Source organism: Budorcas taxicolor, chromosome 19 (genome assembly GCF_023091745.1).
Source record: "Budorcas taxicolor isolate Tak-1 chromosome 19, Takin1.1, whole genome shotgun sequence".
Lineage (NCBI taxonomy): Eukaryota > Metazoa > Chordata > Mammalia > Artiodactyla > Bovidae > Budorcas > Budorcas taxicolor.
In genome coordinates, this window is record NC_068928.1 from 47,536,914 (window position 1) to 47,564,660 (window position 27,747).

At 42.4% G+C, this 27,747-nt stretch overlaps 1 protein-coding gene across 2 annotated transcripts in view; it reads left to right on the plus strand.

Annotated features, from left to right (window-relative positions):
* Positions 1 to 27,747, plus strand: part of MAP3K3 (mitogen-activated protein kinase kinase kinase 3) — a 59,641-nt gene continuing 31,894 nt past the window's right edge. For both annotated transcript variants that reach the window (XM_052657111.1, XM_052657112.1), the window contains exons 1-4: positions 1 to 98; positions 7,935 to 8,056; positions 19,061 to 19,101; positions 24,408 to 24,507. In XM_052657111.1, coding sequence (XP_052513071.1) covers positions 95 to 98; positions 7,935 to 8,056; positions 19,061 to 19,101; positions 24,408 to 24,507 — 267 coding nt within the window. In that variant the 5' untranslated portion in view covers positions 1 to 94. The remainder of the gene's footprint in view (positions 99 to 7,934; positions 8,057 to 19,060; positions 19,102 to 24,407; positions 24,508 to 27,747) is intronic.

The window sequence follows — 27,747 nt, forward strand, 5'->3', positions numbered from 1 at the left end:
CCCGCTGCCGTCCCCGCCGCCCGCGCCCCCGGCATGCAGCTCCGGCTGCGGAGGTGACACTCGGGCCCGAGCCGCCGCCGCCGCCGTCGCCACCATGGGTGAGTGTCGCCACCGCCCCGGCCTGTGCCCGCGCTGCTTCGCGTCGCCCCGCCCCGGGCTGAGGGGAGGAGGACCCTGGGCCGCCGCCTGACAGGCATGGACAGCCCGCCCGGCCGGGGCTGCGGACCGCCGGCGCCCGCCCGCCCCGCTCGCGGCTTAGCGGCTTCGCGGCCCGGGCGGGGGTTCTGGCTCCCCCGGCCTTCAAGGGCGGCCCCGGTCCGCAGAGCCCACTCGGCCGCCTCTTTCCTGGCCGCGCGGCCAGCACATCCCGAGCAAGCGGCGGCGGGTCGAGGGCCCGTGCTCGGCAGAGCAACCCGCTCCGGGCCGAGCGAGCGGGACCCCGAGCCCGAGGGCGGGGGAGCGCGAGCGCAGTGTGGGGCCCGGGCTGGAGGCTGGTGCAGGCCTAGCTGCTGTTGTGTCTTTTCCTTGATTTGCTTTTTTTTCCTGCCTGTGTCATTTCCTTCCCTTTGCTCACACAGGCGGGCCTGTGAGAGTTCCCGGGGCTTGCTCTCTAGCCCTGTGCGCGCCCCAGCGCAGGGGGGAGGGCGTGCGGGGAGACAGGCTGCGAGGTGATTAAAATGGCAATCACTGTTATCAACCGCGCGGTTGAGAAATGCGAGCTGCACGCAGATTGCTGGAGTTTGGGAATCGGCTGCCAGTGATAATACACATCCTACTCTTTGAAAAATCTCGTTGCAGTGTTTTACATCCATTAGTTTAATCTAGCGGTGTCCCTGAAATTATGTAACTTTTGAAAGAGAGAAACATTCACTACACAAAAGAATCTCTATGAAATCATTTCCTTTTTAATCGATAGTTGCAATTTCTGTTGTGAAGATGTAGTCTAAGGAACGTTTTAATGTCTTCCACACGCAGCATTTGAACTGAATTATATTTCATGTCCTTTGTGGTAATTTAGCAGACGACTATTGGAGTTCATTAAGTAGCAGTAACATGTTCGATGTACTTTGCTTCTCTTGTTGGATCAGTTATTTTGATACAGTTGTCTGCAGTGGCAAGTTTTGCAAAGTATTTGTTATTGTCCTAATTAATCAAGGGGTAAACTTCAGTTAAGGGATCATTTGCACAGCCACTGATTCCATCTGTGAAGAGGGAACATTAATGTTTGCTTTGCCCTATGGCAAGGTCAAGTCGTTTTTGTAGGAGGCTAAGTGTTTGCTGTGTCACATTGGGCAGATAATCTTTTGTGGCCCATCTTTACACTCTGGCTTTGAATGAATTGCCTTGTTCTGTTCCATGCTGCCCCTCTACAGTAAGGAATGGGTTCCTTCATTTATTGGGCTGTTTCCTTCCCATGCTTTATTTCAGAAGTGCTTGCTTTTCTGGGCAAAGTCTGTGACAGTAAGCAGAAAACGAACTCAGTGAGGCCTGGTATTTATTGAATAAATAAGTAATTCAACAAATACTCGTTGAGCATTTACTGTAAATGGGGTACATAATTCTTCTTGTCCTCCCCAGGTTTCACACATTTATCTTGTGCTCTGGAATTTGATGATCACACTAAATCTTTGAATTGATTTGTGAACCTACATTTGTGATAATCTTTCTAATCAGCCTTTCCTTTTTATCCTGCGGGGACAGGCTTAAATCCCAAAGGGGAGTGTGAATACTTAAGGGTGTGCAGACCTCCTATTTTCCACTTTCTCGAGTGCTGAATCAGTGTCCAGATATGTTGACTACATTTCGTGCCTAATAATAAAATAGAGGTCAGCCTGTTTTCACATTTCAAAATCATTTCAAAAAATGTAAATGTGTGAGCATTTGGAGAGACAGTGATGGGGACGAAAGGAACTATGTAGATAGGGTCCAGAGCCCCAAAGGAAAAAGGACCAAAAACTCAATATCTTCTCATTTGGTCCCATGTCAGTTTTTACATGAAGAAAGTGAGACAGTGAGGGGGAAATTAACTTGCCTGGTGACTGCAGTATATTAATCGGCAGACAAGCTGATTTAAGAACCCCTGCCTGGCTTTCTTCACCACTCTTCCCTCATACCATTCTCACTTTCTTTTAAGTAGATGACCTTGGCATGCACCTAGAACTAGTACTGAATTCTCTTAGAACCTGACCTTCAGTTTGCTTTGTATAGGGCTCAGCAAGGGTGTATGTACAAACACACACAGAGTCTCTCTGTTAAGTACTGGTTTCCATTTTGGTGATATAAATGATGAAAAGTCAGATTGCCAGGTTAGCATGCGTTAGTTGCTGTATGTAGTCCTAAATAAGTTCAAGGGGTAATAAGGGAGAAACATAGACTTATTAATATTTTATTATACTTGTTAAACTCCAGCCCAGCGAGGAAAGGGGTAAAACTAATTTGAGTTTCTGCCCTTCAGGTTCCTTGGTTAACAGTCATATTTTCCTGAGCTGTTCTAAGCCCCAGACTCAAGCTTGTTTGACAGCTTGGGTTGGTGATGAAAACAGGTCAGATTTTATATTGGCAGTTAGCCCCAGTAACTTTCTAGTGGAAATTACACTTATCCTTGTAAATAATAGGAAATGCTCTTTTTGTTTGTTTTTGGCCTTTTTTTTTGGCTTTGATATTATGTGGTTATTAAAAAAATTGAAAATTGACTGGTCGTTTTTTCTTGTCACACCAAAATTCCCTCCTGGTTTTAGTAATTATAGTGGCAAATGCTGCTAATTACACCTAAGGTTAATTTGCTGGTGTTTACTTGGGCTCTATAAATGCAATCTAAAGTTTGGTGGGAAGTATTACTGAAAAATATGTAACAACTTGGAAACATTACAGGAACGTGAACTGAGTGTAGGATTTAGGATGGTGTGATTCTGGTTTGATAACTTGGTTTGAAGTCAGAATCATTGTTTCAAGGCTGTTGGAAGCTCCCAGTTATACCAGTCTGTTTGGCTAGAATCTGACTGCCTGTGTAGATCTAAGTAGTTGGCAACTGTTTGTTAATTGAAATTGGGATCATAGTTTAATGACTCAACGTGGCTTTGTCACGACTAGACTTCTGATGTTTTACAAAATTATGGTTGGCTTTAAAACTGAATTTTAGGCATTTATAAAAAGTATCAGTCCAACTGGGCATGACTTAGTGAAATACACAGGATAAGAAGCAGTTTTCTTCGTTCTGACTATCTAAGCTATCCATTTTTCCTTTGCCCCTTTTATTGAACATCTCTTCTGTGTCAGATACAGTACATGGCCCTGTATATGTATTTATCCTGTATTTAAGAAGTGATAGTTAGGTAAGGTGAACCAGAAACATATAAACAAATAAGTGGTGTTATAGATACCTTGTCAAAACTGTAAAGATACATTGGATGGAGAGATCAATTCTGTAGTTTTGAGATTGACATACATTATCCTATAGTCCTCAGACCTCAAAGGTTAAATTTCATTAACTTAAAATAAAATATGATGGTGATGTATGGATTCTTATGAGGAAGCAATAGCTTACTTTGTAATATGTATTTTTAAATTTTAAGTCATCAACTAATATTGAAGGACTCTTATATCACAGAAACAGAAAAATAAACCCCAGAATTTTACTTTGAGATCTAGCAAAGTTTTCAGCCAGGACCTTGAACGAAAAAGGAAAAATGTTTGTTGTGAATTGAGGATCAGACCTTTTTGCTTATACTTATACTAGGAGATGATGTTTGCCCGGAGGGACAGGATGGAGGAGAACCGTGCGGGTATGTAGCATGTCATGAACAGTCAGGCAGTAAAATCAGACTCACAGACACTGAGGCACAGGGTCTCCAGAGTGAGCAGTGTGATCGGATGATCTTATAAAGTTGGGTAGAGTAGAGCATTGCCAAGATGAAGAAATCATTTAAATGAAAACAGAGATTAAATTTGGGAGTTGTATGTATGGGATAAAGAGTGTCTGGCATCATGCGGGACAACAGTGTTTATCCAACGACGTGTTGCTTCTGGAAACTTTTCTGGGGTTTTAGCCAAGGGAATTCATAAATGGGAGTGCCTTAAGACCCTGCTTTTAGATAGAAGTAATAGCTCAGTCTGGAAGGGTGACTTCCTGCTGGGGTTAATGAGCGAGGAGTGTGTTTGCCTGGCAGCCCCCAAGCCTTAGGTCAGGATAGCAGAAGAAAAAGTACTTGCTGCTGGATAATTACGGATAGCTATCTGCTTGAGACTGCTGACAGAGCTTCCACTTTTTAAACCTGGATTGCAAATCCTGTTTCATAGAGCCCTTCTTCTTTTTTTTTTTCCTATGAATATTCCTCACCCCTAGATCTTTAACCCTCTAATCTCTAGAGTTAACTTCTTCCTTTGTGCTTCTTTCTGGTAGCTTTGACGTGTGTCATACCACCCCCGTCCTTTGGAAATCTTTTCAAGGTTATAGCATACTCTTACCTCTGCCTCAGCTTGTTCACGTGTAAAGTTCATAAAGGAATTATTGATTTCCACTACTTCCAATCTTCAGCTTCTCGATTCCCTGTCAAGATGTTTCTGCCTCTGTTACCCTATTGGACCTGCCTGCCCCTGCTCTTCTTCGGTCTTAGCTTCTGTGGTGTTACTTTTGTCTGTTTCTTTCTGGTTCTCTTAAAGACTTCTGTGCTGGCACATCTTCTTCCTACTCTTCTTGTTGGCGTGAGTATTCACTCAGGATCAGTCCCTGAGCCTCTTTTCCTCCGCTGTTCACTTGCTTTCACGTCCCTTCTCCTCCTCAGTTCATTTATAAAGCTCTCATCCATAGCTGGAACAGCTTTCCTTTTTTCAAAACAGAAAAATATCTTTATTCTGTAAAATTATCTATATAACCCCTTGCTACTCACGTTGTAAAAAAACTTTTTCACACGTGTTTATGTATTCTGGTTTGTCTAATTCGATCTCTTTATTTGCATAACCTTGTATTTGTGTGTTGTCTGTCTTTTTACCCCTAGAGTTTGATATCAAAAGTATCTTTCAAAACTGTCTAATGTATAATACATGATAGGTAGTCAGTAAATGGTTATTGTTAATGATTAATAAAAATTCTAAAATAAAATTAAGTATTAGGATATATTGTGGCCTCCAGTCTTTTCCCATTAACCTTTTTTTCCCCATTGATGATGATAATAGCCAGCATTTTTTCAGCATTAGGTACCATGAGGAATAATTTGTAAGGTTTCTTTTTTCCCCTCTTAAGTCTCACAGCAGCTCTGTGTAATGATACTTTTATTATGTACATTTTACAGATGAGGAAATTGAGGTTTAGGGAGAATAAATAATTTGTCTAAGGGCTCCTTAAAACCCAAGTCTTTCTGACTCCAAGGTCCATATAACTGTTGCACTCTAAGAAAGCTATTTGTTAATTTCTTTCTTTTTTTTTTTTTAAGGAATGCATACGGTAGCACAGATAATTCAGTTAAAATCCCAATCCAGGAAGAAATGCCTGAAAGAACCACTTGATGTGCTTCCCGTCTTTATCCATCTCCTCAGTTTGAAGTATCAGTTTAAGAACCCGTTTGCCTTTAGAAATGTATGCTCTCTTGACACAACAGCAGATTCTATAACTATGTTTCACTGTGTCAGTTGTCCTGGATTCCAGGAGATAGAGCCAAACCATTCCTCCAGTGTGTTCTCAGCGCTGGAACTACCAAACAAGTTTATCCGTTAAGTAATGCCAGGAATTGGTTAGCTTCCTGGAAACAGAATTTGTCAACCTGATAAACCAGCTCTTATAATAGCATCATCTTATACAGAATTAGAAACAATTTCTCTAGTCATGCTTGTCACAGATTTGATTTGAAAAGCATGTGTGTATCTGTGTGTGAATATACACATCCATTTTGTTTCAATATCTGAGTTGAGACAGCTATTCTCAGCTCTAAGGCTGGTTTCCTTGACACTGAAAATCACATGCACTCTGCTGTTAGGACTGTCAGTGGATGCTCCTCAGAAAACGCCCATCTAGTGCCATCTAGTCATGATCATGGTGATCCCAACTTCCTGTCAAGTGCGTGCATGTGTTGCAGTCGTATCTGACAGACCCGATCGACTGCAGCCTGCCAGGCTCTCCTCCACGGGGTCTTCCTGACCCACGGTTGGGCCTGCGTCCCCTGCATTGGCAGGCAGACTCTTTACCACTGAGCCACTCTGGGAAGCCCTCATTTACTATTATACTTGGTCCAATAATTTCATACATATATAATATTTAATGATATACAATTTTATACATATATATTTAATTATTTATGTTAAATTTAATAGAAGTGCGTGTGTGTATGCTAAGTTGCTTCAATCGTGTTCTTTTTTTTGTGACTCCATGGACTATAGCCCACCAGGCTCCTCTGTCCATGGGATTTGCCAGGCAAGAATACTGGAGTGGGTTGCCATTTCCTTCTCCACTATAAATGCGTGTATTTATATTATATGTATATAAGCCAGTCCTTCTAGTTTAGGTGTTATACTCTAGTTTTAAAATCTTGGTTTGGGGGTTAAAAACAAAATCCAAGCAAGTTCTCTTTAAGGAGCCTACAGGTAAATTGTGAGAAAATATAAAATAATTGATGGGATGTATGAGTTTTAATTTTTTAATAAGTGTCTTTGTGTAAATACCCACTTCGTCCTCATTCGTTACCTCATTTACTTCATTCATTTTGTACTGCAACTGTATCACTCATACTTTTGTATGTATTTTGAAGTGGAATTAGTAAGGAAGCTACTCTAATGGTGTTTTTCTTCCAAGTCTTAAATCTAATTTTACTTTTCTGAGCAGACAGAGATCTCTCCATGGGTACCCTTCTTCCTACCTGCACCTCCTCAGAGGGCAAGTAGGGCACCTGAGCAGATTTGGTCCAGGACGAGGGGAGAGGCGAATGATGCCATTTACTTCCTGTGCTTCGTGCTGGTCTTTCCTGTACACAGGGCATTAGAATATTTTCAAGGGGCAGGGATAAAGGGCAGAAGATAGGCACACTCTGTGGGTGGGGTCTTGTGCTTGCTTCTTTTAAGGTGTGCCCCAAGTCTGTGACTCACTTGTCAGGAAAGCAAGTATAACAACTCATTCCTCATGTTTCTTTGCAGATCAACAGACCTGTTTATTTCAACCTCCCACTGCTATTTGAGTGGACAAGGATCTCTTGAAGGACCTGGGAGAATTTGGCAAAATGTGGAATTGGCCTGGTTTTAGGTTCTCGGTTTTGGCCAGTTGTCTTCAATGCATGAGAACTCTAGTGCTCTATGCTATTTCAAGAAAGGGGGATTAAAAGTAATACCAATAAGGCAGAGACAATGCACTGCTTGCTTGGTTAGGGAAGAAAAACAATAGAACTGCCTTTCGACTTCCCTGTGGGAAGCAGAAGGCCTATAAACTTGTAAAGAGTTGGGAAGGGGCATTCAAAGGCTAGGCTTGTGAAACAACTTCTGTTTAAAGCAGCAACCTTGCTTGGTACCTTTTAAATATGCTCTCCTATAGTACTTGAAGAATAGGTCTGTGACTGATTGTCTCATAATTGATTCTCCGTGAATTCATCTTTCTACTCAGTTCCCTGCTACACTGTGCTGTGTTGTTCTTCACTTCACTCCAACTTTTCATCTGTTTTTCCTGGTTGAGTTTCTCTGGCGCTGGAAGAATTGGTTTGTTTGAGCACCTCTCTCGCTCCCAGTGAATAGGTAGATATTACTGCCAGAAATCCGATTGGAGAGCTGTTAGAATCTATTAAAATTCAATTTGCCAGTTATCCTCTTTTCACAGATAGCAAATTTATGTCATTTAGTTACAGGACCTGTCATTTCACCTGGGCAAAACTCCCTGAGTATGAGTCATACAATTTGTTTAAGTACTTTCTTTTGTGGTCTGTTTTAAAGTGTCTTAGCCCATGTGCTCTCTTTCTTTGCAGATGAGCAGGAGGCATTGAACTCAATCATGAAGGACCTGGTGGCCCTCCAGATGAGCCGACGTCCCCGGGTGCCTGGATATGAGACCATGAAGAGCAAAGACACGGGTCACCCAAATAGGCAGGTGTGTGCAGCTGTGGCTGTTAACTAACTTTGTTGGGGGTGAGTTTCAGATGGGAAATATGTTACAGGTTTAAATGCTGTTGGCCCCTTCCTTTCACAGTCTCTTGAATGGTAGGTAAGTGATGTATACCCACCAGGTATGGGTCATGATCTGGAGTCCCAGTGCCTTGTGCATCTGACCTTGTAAATAGTATTTCATTTGTGAAGAATAAGAGTAACTTCTTTGCTAATTATGAGGAGTATTCATAGAATTTTTCCTTTACTGATCATTTGGCAAATATTTTATCCAGACTCATGATCTCTAGCTTAGAAGGTCTTTAAACAGTATATTCTCAGGAAGAATTAATTGATTTTAGTTTATTTAAATGTAATTAGGACGGGAAATATATTTAATAAAACATCATATATTCTGAAAGGTAAGAATGAGTGATTTTGTTGTTATTTACAGCTGTTTCCCCTTGTTAACTCAGGTAATTGAGAGTGCCTGTTTTATTGAGAGCTGTGTGCTTTCTTAGGAAAACAGTTTCTATTTTGTTAACATTTCCGCTTGTACACTGGTGAGAACTTTCTTCTGTTCAGTGTTGCTGACCTCCTTGTTTCCTGGGTCCTTTGGCAGAAGAGAGGCGTGAGTGAGGGGGAGCCTTCCTTCCTAGTGGGCATCGGAGGGTTGTGTTCAGTGTGTTTGATGATTTCCTCCTTGTGGTTCTCTTGGTTGTCAGCTGACCTTCTCTCTCCTCATATGCACCTTGTCTACCAGTTCTTTAAAAGTGCTCTTGGTTCCTGGAGAAAGTAGAAGGAGCTGAAACTTTTTCTGTCTGAGGTCTGCTAGATGTAGCCTCCCAGAGTATTTCCTGCCTTTAGGAAAACTGGGGACCCCAAGTCCTTTTGTTTCAGTTATAGCGGAAGGAATAGTTTAGAGAGCTGCTTTTATTTTTTGTGGTTACCTTATAGAACTGGGGGAGCAACAGAATAGGGCCCATTCTTGTACTGCTTTCGTACATTATTCTGATTGTGTGGGTTCTCCCTTGCTGTAACCTTTCTATTCAAAGCTGCTTTTGGAAGGAGCATTTTACCAGAAGCGAATCCCCTCCCCCAGACTTGAGCCTAATGACCTCACTTTCCTTCCTGTCTTCCTATGTGGAGTGTGCTTGCTAATGCTGCTCCAGTCAGCTGATCCTTCTCCAAATGGGACTGTTAGCGTGGATATCAGTTAGTAGGTGAAAAGGGGAAGCTTTCTTGAGTTGGAAGGCCCGAAAGAACCCAGCCGAGGAGTGAAGTGGTCTGTTACTGTTTAGGAATCCTGCTCAGAGGATACTAAAGCTACTATTAGAAAATCCTGATCTTTTACTGTGCCTACTGCTGTGTTCTTGGAGTAAAGGCAGTGGTTATAGAAGTAGAAGCCTGTGAAAAAGATTGACTACTCTCAGGAAATAATCTCAACAAGAGATACTAGTTATTTGGATCCACAGTTTACTTGCATATCATCAGACTTTTTCTGCAGCATGAAGGATACAAATTATTAACCTCAGTTTTTTTGTTTTTAAAGAAAAAGCACAACAGCAGCAGCTCAGCCCTTCTGAACAGCCCCACAGTAACAACAAGCTCATGTGCAGGGGCCAGTGAGAAAAAGAAATTTTTGGTAAGGAATAAAATTACCCATTAAAGCTGAAATGTGCTTTTAAATCTTGCAGTGCTGGAAGTGTATGGAATTCATATCCTGGACAAATTGTTTTAGTGGATTTGTAGGGAGCACTGGTTACTCATTACCTGTGTTCTGCTACCATTTCTCACAACAATATTATTCATAAGCAGCCTGTATCACTGCTGAACAGTAAATTTCTGTGGTGATAGAAATGTTCTATATTTGTGCTGCCCCAATGTAGTAGCCACTGGCCATACGTGGCTGTTGAGCAACTGAGGAACTGAGTTTAAATTTTTAGTCAGTTTTAATTATTTTACATTTAAATAGCAACATGTGGCTATTGGCTATGGTCTTAGCACAACTTTATATAAGGGACTATTGATTTGTTGGGCAAGAAATTGAGTACATCCTTGGAGATGTGTATATTCATCCTCCATGGACTGGTCATGAGTTCATGCGTTTCTACACATTGTGATAAACTCATCAGTGGGAAACCTATCTAATAGTCTAATCCAGGGGCATGGGGTTCTGGGGAGAATATGAAGCTGTGGAACTGTCATGGCTGTTTAGAAATTGAAGCTCAAAGTTTTATGCTAACTTTAGGTAAAAGGACAATGAAAACATCAGACTAGCTTCTGCTGTTAATAAAGTCAAGGTTGTAGAGTGGTCTCTTCTGGGAAGTGTAGCAGATGTTCAGCTTCTGACCAGGAGAAATATTCTTCAGCAAAATCCTGAAAGCGGAAGGAGAGAGAAAGTCTTAGTGAATGCATTTCCGAGGAAGTGTGAGATGGGGTAAGATAGGGGTGGTGAGAGCAGAGGGGACAAGTGTTTACAGCCTGATATAATGAAAAGAGCCCAGCCTAAGAGTCTCGAGATATTAATAGTTTGTTACTGTAGGACTTTACAGTTTACAAAGTGAATTCCCTTTTTAAAAATTCTTGCTTTTGTTTGTCTGGGCCTGGGATAGGAATAAACAGTTTCCTCATTACCACTTCTGCCAGAAGGTCCATGCTTAGGAGGAGAGAGGACTGAAAGATCAAAAACCTAATTTAAATGGCTAGGAGATGCCAAATTGGTCTAAGAAATGTCACAGTGGGCTAAAGATTCAGGTTGCAGAGTCCCGGTTGAAAGAACCCAAGTATTTTGGCCAGTAGGAAAGATGGTTTGTTTGGGGATAGATTGGTGCTCGCAGGGGCAAGCAGCGCCTCAGAGTGAGAATGGTAGCCTCCTGGGGCTCAGACTTGGCACGACAAGGAATGCCACAGGAGCTGGGACTTCAGTGACAGAACTGGTTGGGACCGAGGCCTGGAAGAACGGGAAAGCCTAGTTTAATATCTCTGCTTGGCAAGACTTCAGACATCCTCTTCCCCGAGTAAACAAACTAGGCGATTAATTGAAAAAGGGAATGATTTGAGAACGGCTAAGCGTTCTGAGCAGCTATGGAAGTACAGGGGCATGACGTGCTTGGTTATCCACCTGTTTGCTAGAAGTTAGGATCTGTGCGGTTGGTGTTTTCCCATTAGGTCCCTGGAAGCCTACCACCTGGTTAGAGCTGGCTGCACATTTTTGGATCGGTGTGGCGCACCCTAGGTGTGTTTGGGGCCCATGGACGGCTCTGTAGGCCATAATGTGCAGACTCTTTAGAAGTCATCACTTGCAGTGCTTTAGCAACAGGTGCTATTTTTCCAAGTTGACAGCTTAGTGTACTGAAAGGAGCCCAGAAGTCATTGAGTTGTTAATAATCCATTAACGTGGAATTTTACAGTTTGGAGAGTGCTGTCAACAACAACAATTAACAGCAATAACAACAATATAAGCATGTGTGTTATAGTTTAAAAATTCTCAAAGTGCTTATGCAAAGGTTTTAAGTAGAGCCAGGAAGCAAACCCAGGTCTTCTGACTCCTGGTCACAGTAGTTTTACCTACTGTAAAAGTAGTACTGTGTAAGTCTGATGACCTTTCTGAACCTCAGTTTTTCTGTTTACCTCTGGAAGTTGTGAGCTCATAGAATATAAAGCGCTTTATACATTGGAGCACAGGGCACGGGTGTAAAGCGGTAGTAACTGCGTCACTTCTGTTGTCATGGAGCTGAAAAGGTTAAGGATTTCTGCCTTTATTGGATTGACATTACTGTCAATCAGATGGTCCTTTGTAGACTTCTGCAGCTAACCTAACATATGAAAATCCCAGTGAAGGAAGAAATAGAATCCTTATTACCACAGGTTCCTGTTTTCCTTGAATCTTATCACAGAGGTAGGTAGAGGCTTGCACGGAGATGTTTACTAGTTGGTACTTGAGAATGAAAAAGTTGTTTTCTTCATAGCAGGCACTAGAAGGGCAGGCTCTTGGTATCAGCTCTAAAGGAGGAGAATTCTGGGAGCTGTTCTGCCAGCAGGGGCAGGGACTGAGAGGACTGTCTTTTGCTTTTTACTGTGATAGACCTGACTCTTCAGGACTTCCTTTCTCTTTCAAGAGTTATTGATAAGATAGGCTGGCTAGTTTGAAAATAAAACATACAGTGTACAAGTCTCATATTCTATTTTGTAAGAAGCTTCCTTTTCTGTGGTATTTTATTAAGTAGCAGTAAATGATGAATATGCCATTTCATCATTAATTTATTCACATCCTCACTGAATGTCTTGCACAGTGCTAGGACTGGGGACTGAGAAGGAACTGGGGCAGGGAAGATGGTTGCTTTATAATCACCTCTTCCACTGATCTCTTAGGACTTCTCTGAGTCACACAAATAAAATTATTTTTGGTGCTCTTTTCTTCTCATTTATATACTATCTTTGGCAAAATTAGGGCTCCAGTGCCAAAGATGTGGGAGCCAGCAAAGATACATAGCAATGTGGGGGAATGCGAGCGCTACAGAATCAGAGAGAGGGTGCCAGAGATACTGGCTCGTGGGGGCCTTCACCAGGTCAGAGGTTCACAGACATTTGTTTAATAAACACTTTGATTTTATTTTTTTGAATTCTTGAGAATCTTCCTGGATTACATGTTCAGTTGTTGAGTTCAGACTTTGAGAAGGTCTTTTCTACTTAAGTTTGGTATCGTTGATCACTCCTGTTGCCCGTATGCCGTTCCCAGATTGTAGCCCAGCCTGGGGGCCTGCACTGCCTTCTCCTGGCTATGGCTCTTACTCTTTTGCCACACTGGCTCTGGTGGGCGGGGGACTTGAACCTCCCTAGGCCTGAATTTTTGTACCAGTGCTTTTTTCTCAGCAGCTGTGGCATCTCTCCATTCACTTCAATGTGAACTTATACTCAAGCTTCTTAGACAAAAGAAATATGTTATATTCCCTGTACCCTAGGAATCACACAGTCTTATTATAAACAAGAAATATGTGAAAAAAAGAAACTAAGGTAGGATGTGACTGTTCTAAATATATGGAACAAATTCTGAGAGGTGAAGGCGGCCAGGAAAGTGAAAGGTGGGCCAGAACTTGGGCCAGAGGAGTCACAGAGTCATCTCCGGAGAAGGTGGCACCAGAGCCAAGCAGTGAAGGATGTGTAGGAGTTTAGTCAGGGGGTGCAGCACCCTGGGGTGGGAGACTGCATTATTAAAGGCCTAGGGGAAGGAATGCATATGGCATATTTCAGGAAATAGGGTGCGCATTGAGCTGGCTGGAGAGAGGGTTCCCTTTGAGAACAAACAATGTGAGATGATTAAGTAAGCATAAGTTCCAGGGGGCTTTGAATAATAGTTAGTAACTTAGACTTTATTCCGTAGGTCATGGGTATCGTGGATTAGTTTTTGAATAAAGAAGGGATGTGGTGAAAGCGGTGGCTAAGATGATTGAGACTGTGGAGGCATGTAGAACGTGCTGGAAGAGGGGAGCTGGGAAGTGCAGAGGCTGCTTCAGGAGTTCAGGAGGGGAAAGGGACTCGAGGCGAGTGAGGACTGAGAGATGGGAAGCAGTCTCATCCGGGAGTCTCTGGAGGGGAGAGCAGGGTCTTGCCACCTGCTGAGAAAGGGAAAAGAGGGAACGAATCAAACAGAGCTCAGAGGTTTGAGCCTGTCTCCAGTATTAGAAGTGGCACCGTTGAGAAGGGGGGCTAGTTAGGGAGGGTGGCTGATTCAGACACATGACTAGGTTGAGTTTGCAATTATAGAAAACGACTGAGCTGTGTGCGCAGGTATGTGTGTGCACTGCTTTTGCAGTTCTGAAATCCAAAGAGTACTGCCAACTAAAAGGAGCTTTTTAAAATTTATGTATTTTAAAATTTCCGGCAAACTCATTTGGCAACAAAACTTGGCCTGAATGGACACAGGGCTATTTACAGTCTTTATTTATTGCACTTATTGTGAATATTCATACTTTTCAATACAGAAACTGACTTTTGCTGTTAACAGGTAAACCCTGAATCTCAGTGACTGTACAGCTGTGTCCAGTGCAGGGAAGGAGGCGACAGTGTTCCCCACAGCCACGTCAGGACCCTGATTGAGGGTGGCTCCTCTGACCTGGAACATGTGGCTGCCAAGGAAGAGAGTGCAGACCTCAGCTTTGTCCCTAGCTATTGGTCAGAACTAGTTACAAAGCCCCAAAGTAACTTCCGAGAGGCTTAGCAGCATAGAGGAGGGCATGAAGTGTTTGTGTCTGCCTCTGCCATGGGAGTGCCACCTGTCACCCTCCCTCAAGAGGGGCATCACTTAGCATACAGAACACCAACCACTGTTCTGAAACATTTTTGGCTCCCAAGGGTTTGGCTAAAGGAAAATGGACCTGTATTATCATTTTTTGAACATTCGTATCAAGTACCCTTCTCATAGCTTTCCCCAGTTATTTCATTTAATTATTTTGATAATTCCACAAGACAGGTTGCCACTGTTTGCACTTTGCAGATGAAGAAACTGGGTCACAGAGAGTCATGTTCAAGGTTATAACGGGGAGGTTATAGAGCCAGGGTTTGAAGCCAGACAACTTGACTCTAGTGTTCCATTCCTTACGACTTACCTGTCTCGTTTACATGGCAGACGGATGACGTTTTGCTTGAGAAGCTGGGGCTGGACGTAGAGATTTGGGAATCTTCTATTTAGAGGTGACCTGATTTTTTAATTCCTACCAAGGAGAAGTGAAGAGAAGGAGAGGAATCCAGAGGCCAAAAGTTCAAACCTTGAGGCACAGTCACGTGTTGAGGGGAGGGGTGGGAGAAGGCACGAGGAAGAGGAACCAGCAAAGAAGCAGAAGTGGTTAGAGTGGTGGCAGGTTCCCTGGCTTGAGACAGAGGCACAGAGGCAAGGAGGACACAGCCACCAATGCGCAGTGCCTCAGAGAGACACAGAGAACGGTTGGCAGGAGGGAATCGAATCCAGTGAGCTTTAGCTGAGCTTTCTTGTCCATGGCTTGTTCTAGTCAGCCCTGACAGGGGAAACCCAGGGTTAGGAACTTGGCAGATTTGGGCACACCATGTGGTACATGGAAACCAGTCACGGGCCTGCATCCTGATCTGGAAATGCTGTAGCCACATCAGACACAGGACTCAGAAGACTGGGCGTCTTTGCTTACACTGCTTGCTAATCACAGGCTAGGTTAGTCTTGAGTAGGAGTGATTTGTGGTTTGAGGCAAAAGTTTTAATTCCCTTTCTGACTGAATTCACGTCAAATAGCATTTGGATTATGTCCCATCATGAAATAAATGTAGTTCCTTTAGTCCCACAAAGGGACGGAGGGAGTTCCTTCCTAGGTGCATCTAAATATCGTAAGTCCCCCGCATATGAACCTTCAAGTTGTGAGCTTTCAAAGATGCGAATGTGCCCTCCCATGTTCAGTTACGTAAGTTAGTTCACATGCCTGGCGTACACGCGCGTGCATCCTCTACCAACGGCTGTGCTTTTGTGTGCTGTACAGTACTGTATACAGTAGTACAGTATCTTTATTTCAAGCCCAGGATGTGCAGAAACAAGTGTAAAAGCAGCGGTGATGTAGCTGGTGCTACTGTATTTCTCAAGGTACTGTACTATAAGATTAAAAATGTGTTATATACATTATTTGTGTGAGAAGTATAAACCTACTACAGTACAGACTATATAACTGATTGTGTTAGTTGGGTAACTAGGCTAACTTTGTTGGACTTGAACAAATCAAACTTATGAACGTGCTCTTGGAACGGAACTTATTGGTATGTAGGGGGCTTAACTGTAATAATGTTGTAGGTGAAAGGTGTGGCACCCTACCTGTAGGGACAGACAGGACTGCAGACTGGTGGAGACGTGGCATCCTCTAGAGCTGGTGTGAAACTGGACGGTATGGGAAGCTAGAGGTGGCATGTCTGAGCGCGGCAGCATGATGCAGACACTGTGCTTTGGAAGGCCCTTCCCATGGGGACTTCAGGGGAGGGAGAAAAGGAAGACAGTGGCAAAACTGCTGTCACTCATAAAACCTTGAAGCCGCATAACTTCCTCTATAGTGTGGCACATCTTTCCACGTGTGCGTGTGCACGCTCACACACACACAGTCTCTCTCACCTAGAATGCAGACCAGGTAGGGCACCCTGCCTTCCCATTCCACCTTCTTTACCTCCAACCATGCACAGCCTCAACCAGAGCCTCCCCTACAGGTTCCCCAGGCCTCATAGCTTCCCTCAAGGTCACCACCCTGATCTGATGCTGACTCCATTATTACTTCATCTCCTCCATGAGTTCTGAAAAGTAAGGTTTCGGAAGATGCTGTGATAGTTTCTTCTTTTCAGTGTTCCCACTGAAGCCCTGCATCTGTGAGTAAAATAAGCCTCCCTTGCCTGTGTAACACTTAGGTTGTAGCCTATCTGCTGCTGCCGCTGCTAAGTCGCTTCAGTCGTGTCCTACTCTGTGCGACCCCATCCCTGGGATTCTCTAGGCAAGAACACTGGAGTGGGTCGCCATTTCCTTCTCCAATGCATGAAAGTGAAAAGTGAAAGTGAAGTCGCTCAGTTGTGTCTGACTCTTTGCGACCCCATGGACTGCAGCCTACCAGTCTCCTCCGTCCATGGATTTTCCAGGCAGGAGTATTGGAGTGGGGTACCATTGCCTTCTCCTTGTAGCCTATTTAGGCTTCTTTTAAAGCATTATGATCTTGAGAGAATTTATTTAACTTCACTGTAACTCAGTTTGTCCTGTAAAATAGGGATCGTAAGAGTTCCTGTTGTGAGGGTTAGTTTAATTGATGCATGTAACATACTTAGAACAAGGCTTAGTATATAGTAAATGCTCTATAAATGTCAGCTACTGTCATATTATTGGTAATGGATAAAGTGGTCCATTTGTTAAATCGAAGGATGAGTGGGCTGTATCAGGGTTGTATTTTGAAGAGCTGTCACAGTGCAGGCCTGTTACTCCAAGGAGCTTTGCTGTCCGCTGTTCAGTATGTGAATTTTGGGGGAGAATCCCAGGGACAGGGGAGCCTGGTAGGCTGCCATCTGTGGGGTTGCACAGAGTCAGACACGACTGAAGCGACTTAGCAGAAACAGCTCTTTGAGCCTCCATTTCCTTGACTTTAAAATAGTGAGTTAGAGTCTGTATTCTTATATTTCAATTCAGTGACTCTTAAGATGTGTTCTGGGACCCCTAGCAGGTTCCCAAGAACTTTTTGGGTGTCCCTCAGGTTAAAACTATTTTCATAATAGTACTAAGATGTTCCTTGCCCTTTTCACCCTCATACTCTTAAAAAAGTACAGTAGAGTTTTCCGGAGGCTACCTGATCCATGTTATCACAGCAGTTTGAAAGCAGAAGCTGATCTGAGAGCCCAGCCGTCTCCTACGAAGCCAGCATTAAAGCGTTTCCCACTCTCTTGCTTCACTTTTTCTTTCTTTCTTTTTGTTTCCCGGTATTCTGGCCACACTTTGTGGCGTAGAGGATACTCCCCTGACCAGGAGTTGAACCTGTGCCTCCCCAGTGAAAGTGCCAAATCCTAACCACTAGGCCACCAGGAAACTCTGTCTCACTTCACTTTTTAAAAAACATACAGTTTTTAAAATGTGTTTATGTTAACACATAATGGTTTTAAATTATTTTTAGATGAATAAAATTTGTTTTCCTAGTTTTAATTTGTAATAAGGCAAATATCTATAGATATCATATACATAAACAAAAGCTTTTAGGGGTTTTAGAGTATAGTTAGAGTCTTTAGAGTGTAAATTTTTAGAGTGTAGGTTAGAATCATCAGTCTAGTTCATTTGACTGGAAGAGAATTCTAGCCCTCCCATCTCTTGGAAAGGGGAAGTCCTTTGTGCACCTACCCTGCCTTTCAGCCTTCTCCTTTTTCTGTCACTTTCTCTGCCTGCTCTATGTTCTTCATCTTCAGATATCCTGAAACCCTCTTCTTTCTTCAAAGGCACAGTCTTTTGCCTGTCTCAGTATTATTTTCATTCACTGACTATGAACTCTTTCTTACCTTTATCTCTGTTGCTTGGTGGTTTCCTGACTATCTTAGTTTTCTTTTTCCTTTGTACCTGTTCTTCTATAATTTCTCTTTTCCTGTCATTTCTAACTCCCTCAAGTTATTTGCTTGACCTTTATAGTATCTCTTCCTCCCTGATTTGTTCTTTAACCTTCTAACACCCCTTCCTTCTCTTGTTCCTGATACTTATACTCAACTCTGTTTTTCAATCAGTGAATTCATTTAACAAATATTGGTAAGCACGAACATTATATACCATTACATTTGCTTGTCCCTGGAGCTACAGAATTAAGAGAGGCATGATCCCTGTTCTCCCAGAGCTTATAGGGTACCCTGATGGTCATCTAGGCTAAAACTGGGGACAGTTACAAGGTATTTGTCCAGGGTGCCACTCTACTCCCACTTAGGGCAGCCATGATAGGGTAGTGGAGATCACTGGTACCAGTGGCAACCATTTATTGTGTGTCTACTATGTATTAAGTATCATACTTACATTTTCTTGTTTAGTTCTCATAACAACTCTGTGAGTTAGGTATTTAGCCCTATTCTGCAGATGGAAGAACTGAGAGTTATAGAGGATAAGTAACTTGGTTGTGGTCGTATAGCTGGAATTATCACTATGAAGAGTTCTTTTTCCGTTTAGTTACGTCAGCCAAGAAGGAGTAGTATCCTGGCCCAGAGGTGGCGACATAGTGGGAGCAGCTCCAGAGCCAGTTGTGGAAATAGAACTTGTGAACTTAGAGATGACACGTCAGAGCAGATCTCCTGAGCTGGGCAACCCCAAGGGTTCTTGTCCCAAGACCTTTGTTGCCCCAGAGGTTAGAACTCTGTGACAGGAGTGCCTGTCAGGGCAGAGAAGCTCCAACAGGAGCCTCCAGGCATGCTGCCTAATGTTGCTGAAGGGCTGCCTGAGGCTACCTGGGTGGGGCAGGAGTGACACAGGCCAGAAAACCCGCTAACCTGTCTGTCCTTTCTTTGGCAGAGTGACGTCAGAATCAAGTTTGAGCACAACGGGGAGAGGCGGTAAGTCTGCCTTCTGATGCGTGGATGTGTCCGTTGAGCCCCATTTCTCAGAAAGCGTGCAGCCTATGGGGGCCATCTCCCTGGAATGACTCCTGTGGGGTCCCTGGCTAGGTAATGGGGTTGATGGGGCAGAAAGGGGAATGCTGCATCCTTGGTTTGGCATATTGACTGAACCTTGTTTCTGGTCTTAAAGCTGCTGGTCTGGTCAACTGCTAATGTTTTACCCTTTTGCTCTTATTCTGCTGCTGTGAGGTCCACCATTGTGCTGGGGGAGGAAGTCAGGGCTCCAGCTCCACTGAGTCATAGCTTCCAGACATGCTGACCCTGTGCCAGCTGTGGGCATCAGAGGGAGAGGAGGCTTCTCCTGTGACGTGCTACCATTCCTGTCCTGAAAGAGTGTCCCTGGTTTTGTCCACATCAGTGGTCATGTTGGGTGACTTGGTAGTTTCTTAAAATGTCTCTAGGTCATGGGAAGCTGCATTAAGTCCCTCAATTGTGAAAGATTTCAGCTCATTTGAGGACATAGAAAGAGAGAGTTCTCAGTCTGCATTCTGCATCTTACCTTGGGGAAGTGAAAGTACTGTTACAAAACCCTTGTATCCTTTTCCCATTGTCAATATTAAGGTTTTTGTAGGAGGTCAAGATAGAAGTTCTCAGTGGAGAAAAATATGACTTCACTTAATTTCTCAAGTTATTTTAAGGAAAATCTTTAAGAAAGCATATAGAACTCTGGTCAGGGGATGTTTGGGGCACTTTGTGTGCATGTGTGTAGCATGTATACACACAAGCATGCTTTTCAATATCTGTTTCTTGCTCTTTGCCTTTCTCCCTCGTTGATAACTGCCCCGCCCTTTTTCCTTTACTATGAACATTTGGAGGGCAAAGAGCACACCTGTGAGGATAAGATCCTCCTATTTTACCAGTCACCAGAGGACCTTGCATGCTTCCTCAGTCTCTTCAGTTGTGTCCAACTCTTTGCGACCCTATGGACTGTAGCCTGCCAGGCTTTTCTGTCCATGGGATTCTCCAGGCAAGAACACTGGAGTGAGTTGCCATTTCCTTCTCCAGGGGATTTTCCTGACCCAGAGATCAAACCCACATCTATTTCGGCTCCTGCATTGCAGGCAGGTTCTTTACTGCTGGGCCACTGGGGAAGCCCCCAGAGGACCTTAAGTGCCTTCAAATGTTTTTGTCCTGAAAGTTCTCTGCTGCTGGGATCTTTCAGCCCACTCTGAAACTAGCTCTGGATATCTGTGGCTCTGCTTTCCCTTAAAAAGATACATTCAGAAGCCTGCAAGTTGGTCAGAGGTGGAAACATTGTGCAAAGGGCCGTCTGCAGAGCCATGGCCTGCTGCTGCTAGGTAAATTCTAGGGCTGTTCCAGGCCGGGAGGGAAGAAGGTTTTCTGAGCTCTGTCCCCAGCTGTTCATTCTAGGACCTGCCAGTAGCATGGAAGTTAAATTGTCACTTCATTGTTGCTGCTTTTCACGCTTCTGACCAGACTGGATTTTGGAGGGATTGCCAAAGTCAGAGCAGCCAAGAGTTTTCAGAAGTAGATACAAAATCAAAGGCTCGATTGTGTTGGAGCCTAATTACGCAGTTACGCTCTCCTGAATTCCTGTTCCCTAAGTGGTATATAGTTACAGTGAGCGGACTTACACTGAGAAAGCGTGTGTGTTTAGTTTCAGAGATGCTGCCAGATCGAAACCACAAATATTTAAGGTGGTCAGGCAGGAATGGCCTTTTGAAGCCCCGAGCAGCAGTGTTGGTATCAAGATTTTGAGAACTGCATGCTCTTTTTATGGAGCTGTTTTCTGGAGCCGTGGTGCTTCACTGTTCGCGTACTGTGTGTGGAATTGAGGACTCTGTAAAGTCTGTGCGGCGAAGCCACGTACAAGCTGCTCTGTGCCAGACAGCTCTGGTTTCATGTATTTCATATCTTAAAGATTTGGTTGAAAATATTTCTGTGGGCTTTCTTTACTTTTTACAGGACTAGGAACAGGATCTATTTAAATGTTGTAGGTTCTTATAGACTTAGAATTTACAGAAAAGAGGAAAGAAAGAATAGTGACTTTTCCCTTTCGTCATTGCCAGATATCCATTCTGGTGGGCTGAGTTTCCCTTTGCTTTGGATGGGTGGGCATCAAACTCTGAACTTTCCTCCCTCTTAGCCTCAGGAGGGCAGAAGAGGACTGTAGACTAAGATCTCCCTCCTTGGAAATTATATTGCTGAATGTATTAGTTTATACCCACCAGGAAATCCATCCATATTGTAATCCTTATATTCCTTCCCCACCTCAAATCAACCATCCCCAGCATTAATCAGGTGCTGTGTTTAAAAAAGAGAGAGAGAAAGTTAAGTGCTACCTAGATATGAGTTATCTAGATATGTGTGTTTGATTGATTCTTTTGAGAGAATACCTTTCTATTTATTCCTTGTAGTAAATCATATCCCCTTCATCAGGACCTCAGCCACAGTTCAAAAGGGGCCTGCCTTTTGAACTGGTGGGGATGGTTGTGCTGGGTGTTAGACCTGTCTCTGAAGTACTAGCCTGAAGATGTCAGTTATTTAAGGTGATGGTGGCAGCTTAGATCTTAACTAACCTGGGAGTCCTGCTTTCTTGACTTTGATAGGACTTTTGGACTGCTTTTAAATGGTTTTGGAAGTTTTAAATGGTTCATCACCAAACCAAATGCAGGAGAATTTATCTGAGCCTGATCTTTTTCTGACAGTGTTAGGGACATCTGAGTGATCTGGTATTTTATTCAGAAAGGCGGACCCCTTTTGAACCATTGCTGAGGTCCTGATAAAGGGGATATGGACTTAATTATTATGGAATTTAGTAATTCCTTAATTACAAAAGAATTAATAGAAAGGTATTCTCTCGAAAGAATCCATCAAATACTCATGTCTAGATAACCCATATCTAGGTAGCACTTAATTTTTTCTCTTTTTTTTAAAGATAGCACCTGATTAATGCTTGGGATGGTTGATTTGAGGGGGGAAAATATAAGAATTACAATATGGATGATTTCCTGGTGGATATAAATCAATATATTCAGCAATATAATTTTCAGAAATGAAGGTAGTGACCGATGAAGGAAAAGTTATAGAGGAATTATCTTCCTGAGATATTAGGCTTTGTGTGAAGGATTATACTAATAGCCTATCAACGTTGTTCAGTAAAACTTCCCCTCTAATAGAAATGTTCTGCAGAAATCCCTTGGTAGCTGAGGAAATTGGTTCCAGGGCCCCCTGTGGATATCAAACTCCTCGGATGCCCAAGTCTTTTAGATGAAATGGTGCAGTCTTTGCATATAACCTATGTACATCTTTGTGTATACTTTAAACCATCTCTAGATTTCTTATAGACCTAAGAGAATGTAAATGCCATGTAAATAGTTGCCAGCATGGGGCATATTCAAGTTCTGCTTTTTTGGAACTTTCTGGAATTTTTTTTTCCAGATATTTTTGATCTGCATGTGTAGACCTGGGTATAAAAAGGGGTGACTTATAGCTGTGTTCTCCAGTATCTAGTGAGCACTTGAATGTGCTGATGGGACTGAAAGAGCTGATTTTAAATTTAATCAATTTAAATCTAAATAGCCACATGTGGCTAGTGGCTACTGTATTGAACAGCTCAGTTCTAGATATGACTTTCATGATGCCCACTGATTTCAGCCAGCCAGATTTCATGAAAATCCAATGGCTTACCTATCAAATTACCCATGACATTTTTCACAGAACTAGAACAAATAATCCTAAAATTCATTTGGAACCACAGAAGGCTAAATTGCCAAAGCAGTCTGAGGAAAAAAGAAAGCAGGAGGCCTAACCCTCTCAGACTTCAGACAAATTTAAAAGCTGCAGCCATCAGCAGTTTAAATTGTTGCTGTCAAATCTGTCTTCTTCCTTTTGACTTCTATATTTTATGTAATTTTATATAATGCTTAGGAAGACCTTCCCTACTCCAATATTTTTTTAATTCTACATTTTCTTATATACATGTACATATGTAGTATGCATATGTTTCTTTTTTATGTTCTCTTCTGTTTATCTCTTTATTTTTGTTTAAATAAGTTTTAAAGTATTGGGTTGGACCCCTATGATATGGTCACTTTTATATGTCAAACATTGTTGACTATCCCCAGTATCCCTAATACATTAAAACTTTTTATTTAAAAAATGTCAAATGCACACAAAAGTAGAGAATGTGAAACTGAACCTCCAAGGATCTGTTACCCAGCTTCAACATTATCAACATTTTGCCAACCTTGTTTCATCTATCCCCACTTGTAAATTTTGTTGTGCTGTGTAATGACAAATTATTTTAAGACCTCTTTGAACATGTTCCTACTCTACCATGTGTTAATATTTATAGAAATTGTTCTTTAAACAGACCTAGTGAGTCTCTCTTGGAGAAGGCAATGGCACCCCACTCCAGTACTCCTGCCTGGAAAATCCCATGGACAGAGGAACCTGGAAGGCTGCTGTCCATGGGGTCGCTGAGGGTCGGACACAACTGAGTGACTTCACTTTCACTTTTCATTTTCATGCATCGGAGAAGGAAATGGCAACCCACTCCAGTGTTCTTGCCTGGAGAATCCCAGGGACGGCAGAGCCTGGTGGGCTGCCGTCTATGGGGTCTCACAGAGTCGGACACGACTGAAGTGACTTAGCAGCAGTAGCAGTAGCAGTGAGTCTCTCTAGAAAAATATCAATATCAATACTATTTATAGGCACACATGTGTTGCTGGTTAAGAAAACTAATCAGGCATATAACCAACTCAAGGGGAATTCCTGTGACTCGGTGGTGGGAAATGTCAATTCTTAGGATAATCAGCATTGAGACTCCTGTGGCATCTCAAAAATGAACAGTAGAAAAGACCTTTTCAACTCCTGGATGTGAGTCATTTAGGAGTTAAGACCATGTTTTCAGGACTGTGGTTCCAGTCTCCAGTTTTTCTTCCTAATAGGAATATTTGGAACATAGCTTTTAAATCCAGGTGTCCTGCCATGATACTGAAGTGTCGTTGACTGAAAGATCTGAGCTGAAGTGGTAGAACATTGATTGAGATTGAACATTGATTTAGCTGCCTGTGGGTACTATTGAAAAACCTGAGAGATGCTCAGAGAAAGGGTGAAAAGATAAAGGCAGATAAGAGAAGAAAAAAATACAGAAAAAGGCAAGCTACATGAAAAATAAAAAGAACTCTTGAAAAGAAAGGAAAATATCACTCAGGAGTCATAACTTCTAAACCCTGCATTTAAAATATGCAGTTAATCATGCTTCTGTTCTCTTTCAGAATTATAGCATTCAGCCGGCCTGTGAGATACGAAGATGTGGAGCACAAGGTGACGGCAGTGTTTGGGCAGCCCCTGGACCTACATTACATGAACAATGAGGTGCGAAAGGCAGCTGGCGGGGGCATGGGGAGCACCTTGCCTGCCTTTTCCTCTCTGCTTAACTGAGGATCTCCTAGTTTGTTCTTCTGATGTCATCTGCAGGTTTTCATTTTCTGGAGCCTCTTTTGTTAATTCCGATAATTCTGGGATTTTTCTTTTTTACTGCGTGGAAGATTGCACAGCTATTTCCATTCCCTCTGCTCATTCTAGGCCGGTAGCTCTAATAACTCCATGGTGGAGTCAGGTATGGGGATCAGGGTCAGAGCTTAGCATTGCCTTGCTATAGCAGAGGGTTCAGCAGGGCTGGGGATGTGGTGAAAATTGGTGGGTAGGACTGTCAACCTCTATTGACAGTCATAAATGTTGGATTCTTCTCAGAGTTTAGCTTCTGATTGTAGCTGGTGTCAAACATTAGCACCTCATCTAGTCATTTCTTTAAACGCTTACTCCTCCTAACCCCACCCAATGGTCCTTATTTATGCATACTTTGAACATCACTCAGGAAGGAATTCTTTTGAATGTCAGTTACTTGGCTGCTTTCCCACCTCCAAGGAAGGTACTAGAGGCTGTAGTCTGCTTAGGTTGATGCTTTGCATTAGCCTGAAAGGCAACATATTTGTGCCCAGTAAAGAGCCTGCACTTTGAGGGGCTTCCCTGGTGGTCTAGTGGCTAAGAATCCATCTGCCAATGCAGGGAACATGGCTTCGATCCTTGGTCTGTGAAGATCTCACATGCTGCGGAGCGACTAAGCCCGTGCTTCACCGCTACTGAGCCTGCAGTCTTGAGCCCACAAGCTGTAACTAGTGAGCCCAAGTGCTGCAGCTGTGGAAGCCCGCACACCTAGAGCCTATGCTCTACAGCCAGAGAAGCCCTTGCAATGAGAAACCCACATGCTACAGCTAGAGAAAGCGATGAAGACCTGTCGCAGCCAAAAAATAAATTAAAATCTTTAAAAAAAAAAGGGTCGATTCATCCCTTAGTTGAAAATAAAGGCTTAAAAAAAAAAAGCTTGCTCCTTGAGGGAACTAAGTTGAGGGGAATAGACAGGAAAGCTGGGAAACCTCATGGCTCTTTGAGAGGTCTTTCCCATGTAGTTTTATTTTAGTGGTTGAAAAGTAAGAATTTCCTCCAGACTCTGGGGCTGAAATCTGTAGAAGCTGAGATTTGTTGGCTAAAAACTTTCTGGCCCTCTTTAAACAAAATGTACAGCCACAGTTGGGTACGCATGCTTGCTCAGTCACTTCAGTCGTGTCTGACTCTTTGTGATCCCATAGACTGTAGCCCACCAGGCTTCTCTGTCCATGGAATTCTCCAGGCAAGAATACTAGAGTGGGTTGCTGTGCCCTCCTGCAGGGAATCTTCCTGACTCAGGGATCGAACCCGAGTCTTCTGCGTCTCCTGCACTGCAGGCAAATTCTTTACGTCTGAGCCACTGGGGAAGCTCCCCAGTTGGGTATATGCTGCCATATAGCTAACAAAAATAAGACCATATGAGCTTTTGCTCTTTGGATAAATTTTAGAACTACAACAAATTTAGAAAGTCAATAACACTATGGTTAATAAATAAAACAGATGTAAGCATTTCAAAGTATGTAAACACATTTTAAATACAGGATATCAGAACCCCCCAAATATAAGTGAAAAATCCATAGAACAGTTCAAGCATCCATGACTGTATGAGAAAGTGAGGCTAAAATCAGCTAGCTAGTCAGCATTCAAGAAGGTGTTCTTCAGTTAGGAAAGATTTTTCTGGATGATTTAGCACTACTTGTTTCTCTTTCTGTTAATATTTCCATTAAGAATTCCGTATGTCCCCAAATCCATTTTCAAACTCTTTTGCCAAGGAAGTGACTGCCCAGAATGTTGGACATTCCTTTATTCAAATGTTTATGCAGATATTGATTCTAAACCAAATATATATATTTTTTGAGTCAGTGAAGACTAAAGTATTTGAGCATTTATTTTTCATCACTTTTTTACTGTTGTTGTTGTTTCTGTTTTCGCTTTTTGACCTCATTTCCCAGACCAGGGATTGAACCCAGGCCATGTCAGTGAAAACCCAGAATCCTAACCACTAGGCCACCAGGGAACTCCCATAATTGTTATTATATTCAATCATGCATGTTTTTCCATACTCTGCTAATGTCAGTGACTAAGAGTTGACTAATATATATCTTATTAATTTCAACTCTCTCAACCTATTTTTCTTTGCCCTCTAAACCCTCCCTTGTCAGGACTTGTGAACCACAAATGAAAAATCTTTGATTTTATTTATGTTTATATTTTTGTTAAAATAGCTTTTTTGAGATACAATTCACCTACCATATCACTTACCCTTTTATTTTTAAATTTATGTTTTTAAACTGTACAATTCAGTGATTTTTAGTATGTTCAGAATTGTGTTAACTATCAGTACCGGATTCCAGAACCTGTTTATCACCCCAAAGAGAAACCCTATACTCATTAGCAGTCACTTCCCATTCCCCCTCCACTGCCTAGCCCCAGGCAACCACTTATTTACTTTACATCTCTCTGGATTTGCCTATTCTGAACATTTTATATGTATGGAATGACACAGTATGTGGCCTTTTGTATTTGGCTTCTTTCACTGAGCATGTATTCAAGGCTCATCTATATTGTAGCATGTATCGGACTTCATTTCTTTCTATGGCTGAATAATATTCCATGATACAGGTATACCACATTTTGTGTATCACTTCATTCACTTCATTCACCTCTTGATGTTTTTCTACTTTTGGCTATTATAAATAATGCTGCTATGAACACTTGTGTACCAGTTTTATATGAACAGATGTTTTTAATCCTCTAAAATATACCTAAGAGGAGAATTGTGGGTCTTGTAGAAACTCTGTATCTAACTTTTTGAGGAACTGCCCTCATATTTCCTCATATTGGCTGGTACCACTTTACATTCCTACTAGCAATATATGAGGGTTGCAGTTTCTCCACATTCTCACCAGTACTTGTGATTCTTTTTTTTTTTTTCTTTTTTAAAAAAATTATAGCCATTCTAGTAGGTATGAAGTGATATTTTATTGTGGTTTTAATTTTCATTTCGTTAATGACTAATGATGTTGAGTATCTTTTCATGTACTCATTGGCCATTTATTGATTTTTCTTTGGACAAATACATATTCAAATCCTTTGCCCATTTGAAAAACTGGATTGTTGTCCTTTTATTGTTGAGTTGTAAGAGTTCTTCATATACTCTGGATACTA